At 42.2% G+C, this 17,920-nt stretch overlaps 1 protein-coding gene across 1 annotated transcript in view; it reads left to right on the top strand.

The window, feature by feature from the left end:
- The first annotated feature begins 1,002 nt into the window (after positions 1–1,002).
- Positions 1,003–17,920, top strand: part of EML6 (EMAP like 6) — an 88,008-nt gene continuing 71,090 nt past the window's right edge. The window contains exon 1 of the mRNA XM_059843444.1: positions 1,003–1,199. Coding sequence (XP_059699427.1) covers positions 1,003–1,199 — 197 coding nt within the window. The remainder of the gene's footprint in view (positions 1,200–17,920) is intronic.

Raw genomic sequence — 17,920 nt, 5'->3', positions numbered from 1 at the left:
CCACAGTCCCCTCTATCTCGTGGTGACAGGGAGTGTTTTGTGACTGAAAACGGGAAAATAAGATTGCCTTAATTACATAGTTGCTATAGACTCCAAAAGGAGAAAGTTTTCGGTTGCTGGGGGTAAGGAAAGGTGGGGTAATATTCCCATATTGATGCTGGATGTTGTATGTGAGATGATACTGAAAGAGAGGGTTTGTGTGAGGACTCGGAGCACTGGATCTTGCTGAAAAGCTTCAGGAGCCCCCCAGACCACCCAGAGTGGCCACAGCACCCAAGAGCAGCTCCCCCATCCAAGGAAAACTCCCCCATCCAGGCAGAATTCCCCCATCCAGGCAGAGCTCCCCCCATCCAAGCAGAGCTCCCCCATCCGAGGAGAGCTCCCCTCGCCGAACGAGAGCTCCCCATCCAAGCAGAGCTCCCCCGTCCAGGCAGTCCCTCTGCATTTTAAACACAGGTGCACCCTGCGGTTCTAGCGCACGGCTGTTGTGTTTTCTTCTCTTCCAGCCCTGGCCCCGAGGGTAGATATGTTAAAAAGAAGAGCGCCCAGGAAGCTTTGTGCAGGAAGCCAAGAAGCTGCAACACGGGAGACGCAGCGGGGAGACTTTGGCAGGTGGTGCTGGTGACGCACAGAAGTTACTTTGCCTTCGGAAAGAGAGAAAGCCGGGTCTGCTGCTTATGTAGGTGTGTTTTTGTGCCCCCGAGAAGTTGCCCGGGTCGCTCAGCGGCGGCGGAGCGGCGGCGGCTCGTCCTGGGCAGCGGCGGCAGCAGATGATGGTGGCGGCGCGGCGGTAGCGCGGCGGCGGCGGCGGCATCCTGCATCCGCGGATGCACGGCCCATCCCCATCCCCATCCCCATCCCCATCCTCATCCCCGCGCGGAAGGGACACCTGAGGCTTCGGCAGGCGGGCGGGGATCGCCGCCGTTCGGAAGGGGAGAGCGCGCCGGGGGAAGGCGGGCCGGCGCTCGGCTGTGTGTGCCGGTGGGCAGGGGGCTGGTTATCATGGCGGATCGGACGGCTCCGCGCTGCCAGCTCCGGCTGGAGTGGGTGTACGGCTACCGGGGCCACCAGTGCCGCAACAACCTGTACTACACGGCAGGGAAAGAGGTGGTGTACTTCGTGGCTGGAGTCGGCGTGGTTTACAACACCAGGGAGCACAGCCAGAAATTCTTCCTCGGGCACAACGATGATATTATCAGGTAAGGGGGCTGACTTCTCTGGTGGTGGGGTGGGGTGGGGTTTAAAGGGAAGGGAGGAGAATATAGTGCTGGCAGAATACCCCCTCCTCGCCTCTTACAGCTCGGCTTGTACCTGCCGTTTTAGAGCAGCTCAGATGTGTTAGCAGCAATCTCTGCAAGAGCTGAATCTCTAGATACTGTTGATTATCATTATTTCGTAGCAAAGCTTGAAAATATTGCAATAAGAACGGAGGGAAGGTTAAGTTTTTCTATTGCACTGCGCCAAAAGCAAAGCACTTCATTTCAGCACTAGAAAGATCTCAGTGCAACAGTGCTGCAAAATCGTGGTTCCAGTACCTGCATGTTTCCTAAGCTGGGACTCCAGCTCATCAGTTCTGACCTCGTGCAGGAGGCAGGTGTAGCTCTCCTCGCCCTCAGCAAATTCCAGCACGAGAGTGCCATAAATCTGACACGTAGCTCAAACTAATCTGGTTTTAATATCCAGAAAATGTAAATCAAAATCAAGTTCAGCTGTTTGCACTCAAGGCAAAAAATCCCAAGCATGCTGGTGCAAGATGGCCAGGTCTTGCTCCTCATCTGTCCACTTCATTGTTCCTTTCTCTCAAATTCTGCCTGAGAAGTGAATTTATTTGATGTTTTCGTCTTACAGAAATGCTGATATTTTTACTGCACCTCACAAAATAGAAATGCAGTTACAGTGTTCAAGGTAGTCTTTAAAAAAATCTGTCCAGAATACAGAAATTTACATCAGTAAAATAGAAAATTAAAGTAGCTACTACTTGATGAGAGAAATCTGAGCCGAGAATATCCTCATGAAGGATGTTGCCTGGTGATGCCACTCCTCTGAGCACAGCTATCTGCTGCCCTCCCTGTTCACCCAGTTCAGCATGAATGAAGCCTTTCCTGGATGATGTGAAACCAGAACAGTCCCAGGTGACTCATGGTGTGGGAGTGCTGTGGAAGCATCTGCTGAAGCCAGAGTTTTGACACTCTGTAACCAAACCACACAATTGTCACATATTCCTTGTTTGCAGAAAACCATCCACTTTTCTCAGGAAGAGCTTTTGGCTGCTGTGTATCCTCGTAGCAGCCTTCTCCCCCTCCCTAGGATGCGTTAAAGCAACAGCATTTCATCAAGTACAGTGCATGTGCATCACAGTTTATTTTAGTTCCAAAGGTATTATCAGCTCCAAAAGGATGCTGAAAATTGACCCTGGGCTGCTCAGAGAAGAGTCAGTATTTTAGAGACATCTGCAGGATCATGAAATTAAAAGTTTTGCTTGTTGTATGGACATAAAATTCGATACTCTTTAGTATAAAAAGTGTAATCCATGTAGAGAGTTGTGTACATCTGTGCTTATGTTTGAATTGTTATTATAATACCTGACAGCACCTCCCTCCCCAGACCAAATGTATTGTACAGCTTCTGTACCCTTTACTTTGAGACCTGTCACAGTGGGAGTCTGCTTTTGGCAGTGTCATGTTTAGAAGGTACAGCTGGGATAGAAAGAATGAATGTCTCATATTTTTACTTTGACACTGCTTCTGCCTGTTGGGCTCTTTAAAGTTAACCAGCCCATGTGTTCAAATAGTTGGGTCTTGAGGGACTTGCTGAATGTCCAGCTCATGCTGTGGAGAGATGGGTTTTGTTTCTGATCTGCAACACCATCAGAATTCTGGTGGAAAACTGTATTTTCCACAAAGGATGAAACGTTTGGATCCAGAAGGCATGAGCAGAAGCCGAGCAACAGCTCACGTCAGCTCTTAGGGGCCGAGAACTGTTGCTGTCACCACGTGGGGTTTAAGGAAGGACAGACTGCCCAGAATGCTGCTGGAATATTCTGTTGCTTGCACCATGGCATTGGTGGTTGCCTCCTTTGCCACTGGTGCACTGTGCAGTCCCTGCTGATGTCATATCCCATCACTGTGAGCACTGTAAAGTAGATGATGCCTTGTGTGGTCATCGCTGATATGACTAATAAATGTGGGAATTTAAATTCTCACATTTTAAGCTTCACAGCTCTCATCCGTTTGAGATGAATGGATGAATGTACTTATCCAATTTTTCTGGGTTTGTTGGGATTTGCTTGCTTAAGATCGGCTTCTAAACAGCAGGGTGTGCATTTGCAGTCCAACAGGTTGTAATTTCTAAAGAGGTTTGAAACACTGCTTAAAAAAGAAAGCTTGGATTTTGGAAAATACCATGAATCACTGAGACTGGGAGACCTTCAAGTGGGAAGATCTTCTGCTTCCAAGGACTGCTGTTCTCCTTCCGTGAATTTTTTTGTGGTTTTGTGAATGCTGTTTTGTTGAAAAAAAAGATGAGAACCCCATGATTCTCAGAAGTAATATTGTGTGTTACCTTGAAGTGTTTATTGAAGTCAGGAGAGGGGATATTTGTCCTTGGTGAAAAGGGCAGGTGTGTATGTTTAATATGTTCTCCAAGATTAATAGTTCTGTCTCTTGTTCTGCATCAAGATAATGCAGCTGGACATAATTTAGTTTGGGTTAAAGCAGACCAGAAAGTATTGGATTAAATTTTGTTGTATTGGAGAAATGCCTTTTTTTCCAAGGTTCCCATTTGAAAGGCGAGTTCTGCCTGTACAAGAACTGAATGTTCTGCACTCAGCTAATAAGGTCGATGTTCTAGCAGGAACAAGGGAGCTCGGAATTGTCCTGTTTTCTGTGCAAAGCCAGAGCCAGGTGCTGTGCTTCCAGTACCTCCTTTAACTCCAGGAGGAGATGAGGTCCTGAACCACAGATTTAACCTTTGAGTGAGCCCTGCTTTGCAGAGGAGTTTGTGAGTAGCCTCCAGAGCGTTGGCTTTGACAGTAATTGAAAACTTCCAAAAGAACAGGTTTCCTTACTTTAATATTGTGCATTACTTGTAGAACAGTGATCAGTTACATCAATCCTTGTTTTTCTCTCAATTAAGTCTTGGAGACAGTTCTTTCCTATAATTTTTTCTGCAATTGGTGCATATAAAAGCCACAGCAAACAGCAAAAATGAAAATATCACCCATTGAGATACTTCTCACTATCACTTAAAGTACAACTGATTTTATCTGTTTCTGCAGAAGTCATTTGAGAACAGAGATTCCTAACCCTGAGAAATTTTTCCTGTGGTGTAGTGACAAAGCTATGTCTCCCTGTTTTCAAGTTCCAAGAATTTCTGCAGTATTGAACAGTTGTCCTGACTATGTTCTATTGTTACACACCCTGGTTTCTTGTGGAATCTGATATTTTGTATCTTATGCACTTACAAAAGCAGTTTTGCCTCCATGCCAGTCTCTGGTGAGGCAGCAAGCCTGCCCCCTCTCCCAGGTCTCTGTAGTACCTGCAAAGCCCTGCTGTTATCCATGGATTGCAGAGCTGTTATTTATGTAAGGCTGCTCACAGTGTACCAGCAGAGTGGGATTTATCAGAATATTGCTCTCCGTGTGCGGGGGGTGCTGCTCTGCTGACAGATTGAGATTAAACCGCGGCCGTGCCAGCGGGGATGGGATTTTCCGGGCTGCGGGAGCCACCGGAGGCCTGGCTTGTTCTCCACAAGGGTCGTTTCAGGAGACAGGATATGTGTCAGGATGTGGATCTCTTGTCTTGCTCCTGTGGGGAAAAAGGGAGTAACATGCTTCAAGCAATGTTGTGAATTGCTGACCACAGTAAATATCATTCTGGAATTTTTGATTTGCAGAGCTATGCAAATCAAAACCTCAGAGACAGAAGATCTGAATTGTACTTAAATATTTTTTATTTAAAATTTAAAATTATGTATTATAATATTCTGTTTATTGGGTTATGCTTATTAAGGGATCTGAAATACTTTAAATTTCTGTCAGTTGCCACCATTTGGATGGTGGCTGAGGGTGTTTGTTGTAGAGTGGTGTTCAGGTTACTGTGGTTATTGTTTATCATCAGTGCATGGGAGCTGCACTGTCTGCAGCTTGGGCTAACCCCGGACTTCAGACACCTGAGGTGACCCCACAGGATTGCTGAGATTCAGTGACTAGGAGAGAGATTTTAGGAGAGACATTTTCAACAACGAAATTCCAGCCGTGTTTCTTATGTGGATGCTACACCAGTGCATCCACCAAACCATCCAAACTTCACAGACATGGCACACCTGGGGTGAAGCAGGGTTTTGGGAATTGTTTTGAGGTGGCAAGTGTTAGATGAGTTTTGTATGAAATGAATTAGTTCCCCATAAAATCCTCTAATCAGCTTGTTACCTCCTTTGCTTTCAATGCTGGAAAACCTTTGGAAAATGCTGTTTGTTCCAGGGAGTTCCAGTGGCCTCTTTTGCCTCTACCTGAGTGCTGTGCTGCGCTTAGGTTTGAAGTCTTTATCAGGGCATGACCTGCTCTAAATTGTTTTTTTAAGTATCTGTATTAATGCATCAGATGTGTTGGAATATACAGTTACAGTATATTATTGAAAGTGATTTAGAAATACTTAGATCACTTAAAAGTGGAGAGAAACTCAGCAGGCATTTGTCACTATATGTTGATGAGAGTGGTCATCATTTAACCACAGTCTTTAACCAGAGTAGTCTAAACCTAATTTTTTGATACATTTTTTTACATTTCCTATGTGTTAAGACTGCAATTTTAAACTTATTTTATTTCAGCTTGAAATCAGATGGCCAGGAGTCATGATGGTCAGGTAGTTGTGTGTAATCACTCTTTACTAGGATGAAAACTCACAGAAAATGTTTTCATATGAGTTTACTTAATTTCAAATTTTTTAAAAAAATCTACAGCTCCAAGTATTGGAATGCTTCTGTGAAAGTAGGAGGGGATTGGAGGTCTGTAGAAAGGTCTTTGGCTGGCCTGCCAACTGCTCTGGTTTTTGGGAACCTTGGTAAAGAGCAAAAATGCCTCCTTTTCTTCCCACCTAAAAACTGTTCTTTGGAAGATCAGCTTGTTTTTCACGAGGTGCATTTCTGCCCCAGGAATATTTAGTTGTCTGTGTTGGCTGTCCAGGAGACATGTTGAATTTAAATTCCCCCTCAGAGGTGGTATTTATAAAGGCCTGGGAACAGAGCTCTGAAGCTTTAGGGAGGCCTGATCTTAAGGCTGAGTGTATGTTTATGTCAAGCTTCTTTAAGTGTTCCAGCAGCACAATGAACCTTGGTGTGCTTGACGTTATTGCTGGAACTTCTGTGGGTGCTGGCGGTGAAGTTTGTTCTTTCTTCTCTGACAGATGGATGGAAACACACTAAAATGATGGTAATTAAAACAGAACATAAAATAAAGGTTACTCTCAGAGTGACGCAGCAACCCTGTTGTTTTGGCTGCCTAACAGTCCTTGGTACAAAAGATTTTACTGGATTTTTAATAGGGAATTTTCAGTGCCTCCATTATTTTAGCAGACTTGAATCTTCAAGGCATAACCCTACATGAAAATTACTGACTGGCACTGCAGTTTATATGTAGTCATACTAATATTGATACCTCCACATGAAAATTGGGTACCTATTCATGCCAAATGTTTGCTTCCTTGTCCTCAGAAATTGTTATCCACATGTAGAGATGAATATTGAAAGCATCACTTACTGTGGTAGTAACCTACTGCTTGCAAATATTAATTAAAAAATAACCATTTTGGGCAAGATGAGCTGTACTTTTGAAGAAGAATTTTCTGTGTTTTTTTTTAAAGATGTTGTTTATTTTAGAAATCAACTGTAGTAAAAAAGACAAATTACACCCTCAGTTTTTTACAGCTCTACCTGCAGTTAAGGCTGGAGCCCTTTTGCTTTCACCCTGACTAGGCAGAGCATGCCTCCTTCTCTGCATCCTAGGAGCTCTTTAACTGGAGGTTAGTCACAGTCAGCTGCTGTCTGACCAGAAAAAATGTTAAATGTAAATTTCTTTAACTTTTCCTTGCATCTCTCTAGTGTTTGAGCGCTGTTTGTAAGGTACTTAAAGGACCCTTTGGCTTCTCCCAATGCTGGAATCTATGATGAGGGGGAAGCTGAGCTTTCTCCGTGGCTTCTCTCTGGCAGCAGACCAGAGATGATGCCATTGGGACCTGCTCTCTGGCCCTGGTCACGCTGGTGCTGAGCATGAACAAGTGTGGCTGCACCTAGCAGTAGGTCTACAGCAGGTTCCTGATCCCTCTAGGATTCTGAGGGATTCTCATCTGTTTAGAAATTATTTATTAAAAAAAAAAAATTGGAATGCTGTTCAGTGAAACTGCTCTTTCTTAATGGCTGTAAAACAAGTTTATAATGTACAGTTGTGTTCCTGATTCAAGGTCTTGTGCATATGCAGTGATTGTTGCATATGTGCTGGCCTTTTACTTCCATGCGGGGTTTGTTTGAGTTTTTTAAAATATGTGGCATCTGAGAGTGGCTGCAGGTGTCTAAAAGGATATTATATTGAGTCTTTATGAAAGCTGTCTTTAGTTGAAAGAGCTATTTTAAAGCTTTTGCTTGTCAGACTGAAGAGGTTTTTGTGGTTCTGTCTGGGATCTCAAGCTGCTTTAGGATGGCATCTCTGTGCTGCACTCCTTATAATGCAGTCCCTCCTTCCCAAGAGGGGAATAATGTAACTGCCTCTCCCCAGGGAGCTCTCTGTGGTTTGGTTGGGTGTGTGGCTGTGGTCTTGCAGTGAACTGTCCCTCTGCTGTCACCTGCCCTGCTTGGGCTGGCTGTGTACACGTGAGGCTTGGTAGGGATGAGGTTCCAACCCAGAGTTACTGGTTCCAGACATGCCCCAGGTTCTGCCTTGGGTGGCCCTTTTTACATCCTAATACCAGAACCAAGTTTTAAAGAATTGCACCTGGGCTATGGTGTTGCAGAAAAGAGAATTTTACAAAAGATACTTAGGACAAGGAACCCACTCAAATCCCAGACAGGAATAAAAACAAGTAACCCCTCAAATCCCAGACAGGAATAAGAACAAGTAACCCCTCAAATCCCAGACAGGAATACTGCTGTATCTTCTTAGCTGCACGTTGGGCTGACGTAGCTCCGTGGGTCTGGCAGCTTTCATTAATTGTGGCCATAAGGAATAATTCATTGGGCATTTGCAAAAGATGCACAACAGAGCACTGTGACCTTCCATATGCACTCCTGTTCTCTCTTCTTTTGATTGTTTAATGTTGTTAAATTATGATGTTAAAGAAGTGCTACTTTCCCCTTCCCTTCCCTTCCCTTCCCTTCCCTTCCCTTCCCTTCCCTTCCCTTCCCTTCCCTTCCCTTCCCTTCCCTTCCCTTCCCTTCCCTTCCCTTCCCTTCCCTTCCCTTCCCTTCCCTTCCCTTCCCTTCCCTTCCCTTCCCTTCCCTTCCCTTCCCTTCCCTTCCCTTCCCTTCCCTTCCCTTCCCTTCCCTTCCCTTCCCTTCCCTTCCCTTCCCTTCCCTTCCCTTCCCTTCCCTTCCCTTCCCTTCCCTTCCCTTCCCCTTCCCTTCCCTTCCCTTCCCCTTCCCCTTCCCCTTCCCCTTCCCCTTCCCCTTCCCCTTCCCCTTCCCCTTCCCCTTCCCCTTCCCTTTTTGCAGGTCATGCCACTTAGAATGCACTCAAAATTTTGGGAGTGGGACTTCTTTTGGATATGGGACTCTTTGGAATATAGAGTTTATGATATAATTGTATCACAGATCTCCAAATAAATATTTCAACTTAATTTCAAATCAAAATTTGACATTTCATATTGTGGCAGAAAATTTTGGCACAGAATAAATTTAGAGAGCTAATTCCCATTATTTCTCTTCCATTACCTGGAGGAAGAACACATTTTTTAAAGGAATCTACACATCTGATTTAGGCTCATCTCTCTTCCATCTTATCTCCTCTCTGGCAAGGACAGTTCAGATTATTAAAAAGTCATCTTTTATCCTTTTAAGTTATCCTTATATCCTTTTTAAAATCACTTTTCATAAATTCAGGTCCTCCCTGGCAGAACACTAATACTTTTGTGAAAAAAGCAATTTCATAAATAATTTCAATCTTAAGAAAATAGACATAAAGTAATTTCTTCCTTTGAAATAGAATTTAGCCAAGAACAGAGAGTTTTGAGGGCTTAGTGTTTTTTGTTAGTTTTATTTTCATATTTAGTTTTCCCATGGCTTCTACAAGATTTTCAGATTTAATTTTTTTTCTCCTTTAAGGAGCTTGATTTCATGGAGAGAGAAATAAAATACAGCATGAAAAATACCATTTTAGTTTTGTTTGCAGAATGAGCAGAGTGCAGACACATAAAGGAGCTGGCTCTTGGCTGCTCCCTTCCCAGGGAGAGCTTGTCCATTGTAATTCTTACCTTGGGTTTGTACTGAAGAATTAGCTGTGATAAATCTTTTTGTCTTATCTGACATGGGTGAGAAGAATGAAGGGAAAAGGATATTTTGCTCATGAAAACTGTAAGAGAATAGAAAAGCAACTAGATATGTGAACTGTTATCAAGGACACGTGAAGCCTCCTTTAGTAGCTTGTAATTTTTAATGCTCTGAAAGAATTTAGGAGCTTCAGTCAGCGATGCAGGGACCTGTTTCTCTGTCCCTGCACAGCACCAAGTGTGTTGCTATTTCCCACTCCTGGCTGGCTGCCATGGTATGGTTAAATCTGGAATTCTGCCCAGCCCCGCTGAATGCACTCCATGAGCAGATTTTATTGGAACAGCACCACCCGCATCTTACCCTGGGCTTGTGCTCCAAGATCCTGCTCAGCCACAGCCTCCAGTGCCACTGGAGCCACCAGCAGAGCCCACCCTCCATGTGGCAGGGCAGGGGACACTGCTCTCTGTGCTGAAGGAAGCACAGGGGCTGGGGTGAGCAGGGAGATGTGCTGTGCTCTCCACACGAGCCTGGCAGCTGTGGCTGAAGCCTGCTCTCTCTCCTCCTGGGAAGGGGAAGGCAAACCCCCCTGTAACATCCCTGATAGCATAAGCTAGAGAGAAAACCCAAGTATTAGCAAATGACAAGCAGTAAACCAGATCATAACTGCCTGAAGCTACATGCTGCCAGGCAGTTACATAATGGCACAAAACTCTTCAGCCTCCACTGCAGCACTGAGCCTGAAATACAGCAAAAAGGGCTCTGATGAGCCCAGCTCTCCGAGGTTTCACTGAGAGCACAACTCCAGGTTCCCAGTCTCTGCTCTGAAGAGTTGGCTAAGAAACCAAGAAAAAAAGAGAAATAATAGTAATAGGCAAGAAAATGAATCACAGTGCTTACATAAAAACACAGAAATGCACAATTCCATGTTTGTTTATATAACTCCTGGTATTAGTCTCACAAAACAGAAATTTAAAAGGCATTCTTTGGATCATGGTAATCTCACTTAAATACAGCATGTCATGGATTTTGGTGGTGTCATAACTTCACACCTGCTCTCTTTTATTTGTGTGACTGGCTGCACAACCACTAAAACACAGGTAAAACTAATAACTGGTTGGATAATTAATAATCTTAAATTGTATTAAAATACATGTTTTGAATAATAGGGAGGGTCCTATATTCTGAGGGTGGCTAGTGCAGCTGGTTCTGTGGAAGGACAGGTAGGCTGAAGTGGTTCGTGAGCATCTTTTCAAAATGTCTCATGAGTCTTTCAGTGGAACAGGAAGGTTGGTGAGCACTTCCAGTGACACTTTCATTCTTCAGGAATTTAATACTGAAAGTTTTACTCATGGAAAACGTTAATTTAACAGCATGGCATAACTTTCTATTTGAAACTTGCTGTATTTGCATTTTATAAGAGTTCGTTTTGAAGCGACTGTAAGGCAGTCCCATAAACATGACGAGTCACTGTGGAGTTGGATTTGGATGTGGCTTGTGGGCTTTGAACAGTGTGTCAGGTATTTGTGTGGTTGCTTTCCAATGTCTGGCTCCTTGAGGTCTCAAGGTTCAGGACCTGAGCTTATTCCACGTGCAAGGGCAGCTTTCCTCAAACCTCTACCCGTTGTTGCCTAAAATAGCACTAAATTGAGGTTCTGAACCTTTCCCCTTCATGTTTTTCCCCAGCTATCCATTTTGTAGCCAGCACAGGAGGGAAGTTATCTGATTCATAGTACTTGCTAAATTCCCAGACTGTCCTCACTTTTTGCTATTTCTCTTCCTTTCTGTGGAGTTACCACAGACATAATTTTGCTTTCCAGCCATGGTGATGACTCCGTGGGCACTGCCTTATGAGCGAACATATGAATTGCTCTGTTACACAGATGGATCACTTTAGAAGCTTGGAAGTAAACTAATCTTCCAGGTCTAAAATTTCTAGAAAATAGTTGAATTTCTAGGGCTTCTTTGAGTGCTTTGATGGCTTTAAAGATCCACACCAGGATGTGGATCTTTAACTTTGCAGAGCCTGGTGGATACAAGAGTGTGACTAGGCATGTGAGGAAATCTTAGATCTGCATGGGAGATGGGCGACGGCTATTTATTTCTGTAAAGGCCTATTTTAAGAATATTGTACATCTGAACAGAGAGTCTTGTTCTCTGAGAGCTGGCCTTATGTGAGATAAAACATGATCTTCCTGTGAGGGAGCTGAGAAAGCAGCATGCATTTGTCTGAGCAAGGAATATCTTGGCACTTGTGTCTACATCAGTGGAACTTCACAATTGTGTTTTCCTTGCCTGTTGGACCAGGTGAAGGGTCGTAAGGGAATGTAAATTAGGAATAACCATGTATTTTGTGTTTCAGCTGAGGACAGACTAAATGAGGTATGAATACACTGCTGTTAAATAAGTCAGCTCTTCAGAATGCCCTGTTTCTTGCTGTATTAAATAGTTACTTGAATGTGTATTGCATTTCACATTTTCCCTGTGGGATCTGTTATTTTTCATCTCCAATCTGTGGGACTCCCCACTGCTTAGGGGTAAATGTTCTTTTACCTTGTCATTTAGTTTGGTAGGAGTCACTTTATACAGGATGACAGTTAGTGCACTGCACACATTTTTTTCCTGCTTTCTTCCTCCCTATAGATATAACAATTTTATCAGCCTGAGTCCCTCAAAACTGAACATCTGCTGCAGCTGTCACGGGCTGCTATCAACAGAGCTGGAGTTTCTGTGATCCACCTCAGCCATTGTCAGGATTGTGTTCTGGGTTTTTAAACATATGTACACACACATATAACTAGTGTGTGTACATATATATATATATATACATGCACACACATAATTATTATATAAATATGCAGTATTATATAATGCATAAATATAAAAAAATTATATTTTTGGCTTTCAAATAAATTGTTGACTTAATGTCATCACACAATTACCCCTTTCACTTCCTTCTTTTCTGTGCTGGAGGAAGCAGTGGGGACTGATGTCCTTTAATTTCATTTATGAATGGACTGCTCCTAATCCTGGACTTGTTAAGCAAGTTGGGACTACATAGAATTGTTCAATATTGGCACATCTAAGCTTTTTCTGAGTGCTGGCAGAAATTTAGGCTCCTAGGAAATGTTTCCATTTAAAAAAATCTCTTGCATTATGACAGGAGGGGTTTTTCCCTCTGGTATGTGACAGAAATTTAAAAAAGAAAATAAAAGGTGAGACTTGCCAAAAAAAGCACTTGCCACAACCATGGTTTGCTCTTTGGGGTTTGGGCTGTGGCTTTAGGACAACATGCCCAAATATGTTAAAACAGAAGAGTTTCACGGTATGTCAGCATGAATTTAAGGCATCAGACATTGCATTCTGCTCAGGAGGTCCTGGGGATTTTTAGCTCTTCATTTCTCTCTTCTGAAGGCAGACTGTGGCATTTCAAATGTCATTTTCAGTTATGTCCTGCACTGGTTCTTCCTGTGGGAATGTCAGCATACTGTTTCTAACATGTTGGATTTCAGTTTTTCTCCTGGCTCCCTCGAGCCAGTGAGGTAGAACTGCTTTACTGGTACCTCTGGCATCCACCCCCCCAAAGGGGAGAGTTCCAATGGAATGACAACTCGAGTAGCTTGGTCTCCTGTTTCATTCTTGGATTACTCATGGACACGGGGCTCCCCTGACTTGGTTGTACATGCAGCATGCAACACCTTCCACCTATCTTACCCTGAAAATGTAAGCATGTGGTTTTGATCAGCTCTTCCAGAAAACAGCAGAAGCCCTGAGGAATTTGGTTCATTGAAAAATTTAGCAGCATCTCATACATTCTGAACATAAACTTCATTTTTCTTAATTAGAATCCTCATTTATATTTTAGGTTATGCTTTGTTTGACTGAATATTTTTTCCTTTTTTCTCGAATCAATTTTATTTCTATTTCTTACATCGTTGTAACAAGAAGGCCCAGCTGACAGAGTGAATAAAGATGAGTGCTTCTCACCAGCCTTCCGGGGATGACTTCAGAGTTATCAATTAAACTCCCACTCAGCTGCTGGAATCTGCTCTTCATCATGACCCCACAGTCACCCCCCTAAAGGCTGCCGCAGTCTCTCTAACGCTGAGACATTCTTGCACTAATGCATGGAAGTTCCTTGCTGGTTTATTTCCTCTTCCTTCTGTTCTTGCATCTTTTTGTGTTTGTTTGCTTGTTCCATTCTCACCCTTCTGTGTAAAAATCCATGTTTATGTTGTGGCTCCTCCCCTGAGTGCCTGAGGGCAATTCAGTTTGTTTGGAGGTGTTTGTTCTGACCAAGGGGCTGGATTGTTCCCAAAACACTCACCTGAAACCCAAGAGACACCAACTTTCTGTGGAACAAGCTATTTCCACCTGCCTGGGAAGAACTGGGTCTCAAATGTGTGTATTACTTGTAAAGGCATTAAATGAAAACCTCCAAAGGCTCCTCTTCCTAAACATGCATCTCAAAGTGAAGGAGGTTTTAAAATGAGGAGTTGTTGGAAAACAGATGCCAATCTCCAGGTTTTATGGGGGGTTTTTTGAACTGTACCTGGAGGTTGTAAAATATTGATAAGGGTGACATCCTGTTGGACCTGGTCTGGATAGTTTAGAAAAAGTGAAAAATTCCATTCAGTGAGCCCTATTTTTAGCCAAATAAGATAACTTGAATGTTATTACACAGAAGTGCAATCATTTTAGTAATTTTCTAAATAAATGAAAAAGTTATTATTATCTAATACCATGTTAAAAAAACCAATATTTTTAAGGTGTGTTCCAGTCATGTTATGAATCTCATTTCAAGTAAAAGTGAAAACACTTCTAGATATGTTTATGGCTTTGTTATAAGATCATGAAAGCCAAAGTATATAATTTTACTATTTTAATATTTAAATAATGAATGTAAAATAAAGCTTTGGCTTTCAATTTTTTTTCTAATCCTGAGATGATTACAGATCTTTTTTTACTTATTCCAGCTGCCTGCAGAATACAAAAATAAAAGCAAATGTATGCAAAATGCATTGCTCAAATCAACATGTATTAAAATTCTGGTTGATTCTCAACTCGTCTGATATTTTTGCAAGAGAGAGCAGAATGTGGATAACGTGTCCCACAGCAGTCATCTCTATTAATCTTTTGCTTTCAGAAATACAGATCTGATCAGAAAATACTGACAGCTGTAATTTCAGCTGAGCTGCAAGTGTGTCAGTACTGCAAGCTGTAATACAGCTAATTTAAACCAGCAAACTTAGGTACTACTGGCATGGAACTCTCCTCAGTTTTATTCTTCCTTCCATGGCAAATCTGGGAATTCCTCCAATGCATCCTTACCTAAATTAATTCTGCTTCCTATTTGATCTGTTTGCCTATATTGGGAAAAACATCAAATCCCCAAAACATCTGAATCCCCAGATCAGCTCAGAAGCTGTTTGCAGTACAAAACTCTAATAACAATACCCTGGGCTGTGTCCCACAGACGCTGGGCAGTAACTTGAGTTAGCTGAATTTATTGTGTTCAAACCCTACATTTTCACATGCACTTGAAATATGATGATTGTGGAAACGACTCTGGGGAAAACAGCATTTTGATTCATTTCACTTCAGTAGTTGTAGCAGAGACAGGGGATGTCTGAAGCACTTGGTATGTTGGTAGTAACTCCTGCTGTTTGGACTCTCTAGAGTAAGATTTTCTATTGTAGAAGTCTAAGAAGAAATTTGATTTTCTAGTCCTGATGAATTACAGCTTCTCATCTGAAAGCACTGCTCATATCCACATGAGTCTGAAGAAACACATATCCAGAGCTTGCACAGCCTTTGTGAGATTCCAGAAGGCAAAGGAATATTTTACTTTGGCTTGTGAAATTATTATTAATGTTTACATTTAAAACTGCTTCTTTCTTTTACTTCATTAGACAGTGGATTGATGGAATAATAAAATGGACTTTCTAACTGCTCAGGCAGCCTGCTTTTGTACGGCACGCCAGACTGGGGTGAACTTTATTTTCTAAGTAACTAATAAAGTCATTCCCTTCTTTTTTCCTTAGTTTAATTTATTTTTTAAAATAAAAGCAGATAAAATACTTACAAAACATGGTAGTAGGTGAATGAGAGAAAATATTCAACAACATCCCAGGAAAATACTAAGTTCTAAAAAGAAATTAAAAGTGGAACAAGGAAAACATTTTTAAGTGACTATACAAAGCTGATTTGACAATTAAACATCCTAGAGCTACTGTTTTACACATAAAAATAATCAATGAACCAAGAAACACACACAAAAAATTAAAATAAACCTTTTTCCTGATTATAATTTCTATATACAATTAACTTCTAAAAATGACCAAGTTGAATTTCTGCCTTCCACTCGATACAGCTGCAGCTTCTTTAATTCACAGACTTTTGGGGTTTTACACAAAGGATAACAGTTTCCTGCTATTTTAGTAATTTCTGTAAAGATAAACTCAGCAATATTTGTATGTGCTGAGTGAAGGAGGGTGTGTCTTAATGGTAAGTTTTCTAAGACATGTGAGTTGAGAGAATTTAGGTGGATTTTCACAAGAGGAGCAAAATACGCACCATCCTTCAGTGTGAGCAGCTGAGTTTTGGGCACTTTTCAAATATCTGCAGGCAGTGCCATGAGCCAAGCTCCCATTAAAAACGTGTCCTTTGCTTACTTGTGACTAATCAGGATTTTCTTTCAGTAAAAAGCCTCAAAATGAGCTTCCTTTCTCTAGACATTTAGAAACCACCACTCAGCCAAGCAAACACCTCAGACCCACGAGATGTTTAGTGTAACATCCCTGCCTTAGACACCAGAGATTCCACTGGGAAAACGACCTTGGCTGGAGAATGAATGTTGTGGTGTCAAATTGATGGGGACTTGAGTCTTTGCTTTTGTTCTGATAAAAAGCAGCTCTGTTCTGTGGAGTTTTCTGTTGTCTGCCACCAGTGAAGCACAGATTGTTCTCAGGTGAGCATTTCACCTGAATTTAATCAGCAGAATTTAGGAGTAACAGAGCTAACCCAAGCAATGAGCAATGAAAGTTTCTGCACCTGGGCTTGCCGCGCCCTCATTTGTGACAGCCCGGGGTCAGCCGGAGCAGGAGGTTTTGTAAAGGGTTCAGTTGTTAAAGTGCCCTCTCCAAAGCTGCTCCGGAGCCCTGGTGAGTGCTTCTGTTACTTATTTAGGCTTTTTAAAACCACCAAAGAACCAAACTGACAAAGCCTGTGGTGGAAAGGAGAGAAGGTGAAAAGGGAAGCAGTGGGAAATTCTAACCAGCGTTAAGTTCTGTGTGTTGCTTTGGTGTTTTCTTGTTTATCTTTCTGGGGTTTGTGTGCAGAGTATTGGTATGCTATTGGTGAATCATTTGTTGGTTTTGCCATGGTGCTGCATGACTCTGTCATCAGCAGGACAGCAGAGTATGGTGAAATCAAGGTGTTGGTTTTAATCTTTAATTGTTCTGTGTGTTTGCTGTAAAAGGAATGGTGCTTAGCTGCTTTTTGTTTAATAATAGGCTATAGCTGGGTAAGGTCTTGCAGCTAGAATAGGCTCTGGGAAACCAGGTAAATTCTGGTATCTGAGAAGTTTAACAGAGGTTTAATTTAATCTGTCTCACACAAAAGAGACACTTGATACTTGGAATCTTCAGGCTGTGTCATACAATGTAAAGCAAGGTAACAGAAGTCACACTTATTTTAGTAAGTGCCCGTCTCAGAAAAATAAAACTGTTTTGTGGATAATTGTAGAGAAACGTTTCTTGTCTGAATTGTTAGAAAAAAGGAAAATGGATTTATAGTAAGTGTTTGTTATAACCAGTGTTTGAATTTTTAGGAGTAGTGTTTGTATTTGTGTTCTGTATTATTAACTGGTGAAGCAGAACTTCAGAAGCCTGGCAAGAGTGTTCATAGAGCTGATAACTCATGACTTTGCTGCTGATCCATTGTGACTGGAAGTTAAGAGAACAAAGCCATTCTGATCTTACATATGGTTCCTATTTGCTCTGCAGTGGTTTATGCCCCAGTTGATGTTTGTTATTCACTTCAGCATGGCCAAACAGGGAGCAGAATTTCCATGTGATTGTGTAAGAACTTTATATATCCATGGGATCGTGTAAAAACTTTCCTGTTTCTGCTGATTTTCAGCCTCTAAAACAGAAAGATATTTTTCCTGAGAACAGTTGTTGGTCTTGGGTTTGCACTCCTGTGAGATAATGAGAAAAAAGCATTCTCACAGTACCACTGAAAACTCCCCCTATCCTGAGGGCTCTAAAAATGAACATTTTTTACCAGCCACTTCTAATATTGCCACATTTATCATTCCTGCAGACATTCAGTAAATGCTCTGCTTCTGACCTGTAAAATGCAGCTCAGCATGTGTTGGTTTGATACTTTATGGAATCAAACTCTTCTCTTCTTCTTGCCACTGAAGTGCCTAAACTTTAAATGTTGTAGG

This window comes from Haemorhous mexicanus, chromosome 3, assembly GCF_027477595.1.
Source record: "Haemorhous mexicanus isolate bHaeMex1 chromosome 3, bHaeMex1.pri, whole genome shotgun sequence".
Lineage (NCBI taxonomy): Eukaryota > Metazoa > Chordata > Aves > Passeriformes > Fringillidae > Haemorhous > Haemorhous mexicanus.
The sequence above is the reverse complement of the archived record's forward strand: the minus strand, read 5'-3'. Positions and strand labels throughout refer to the sequence as shown.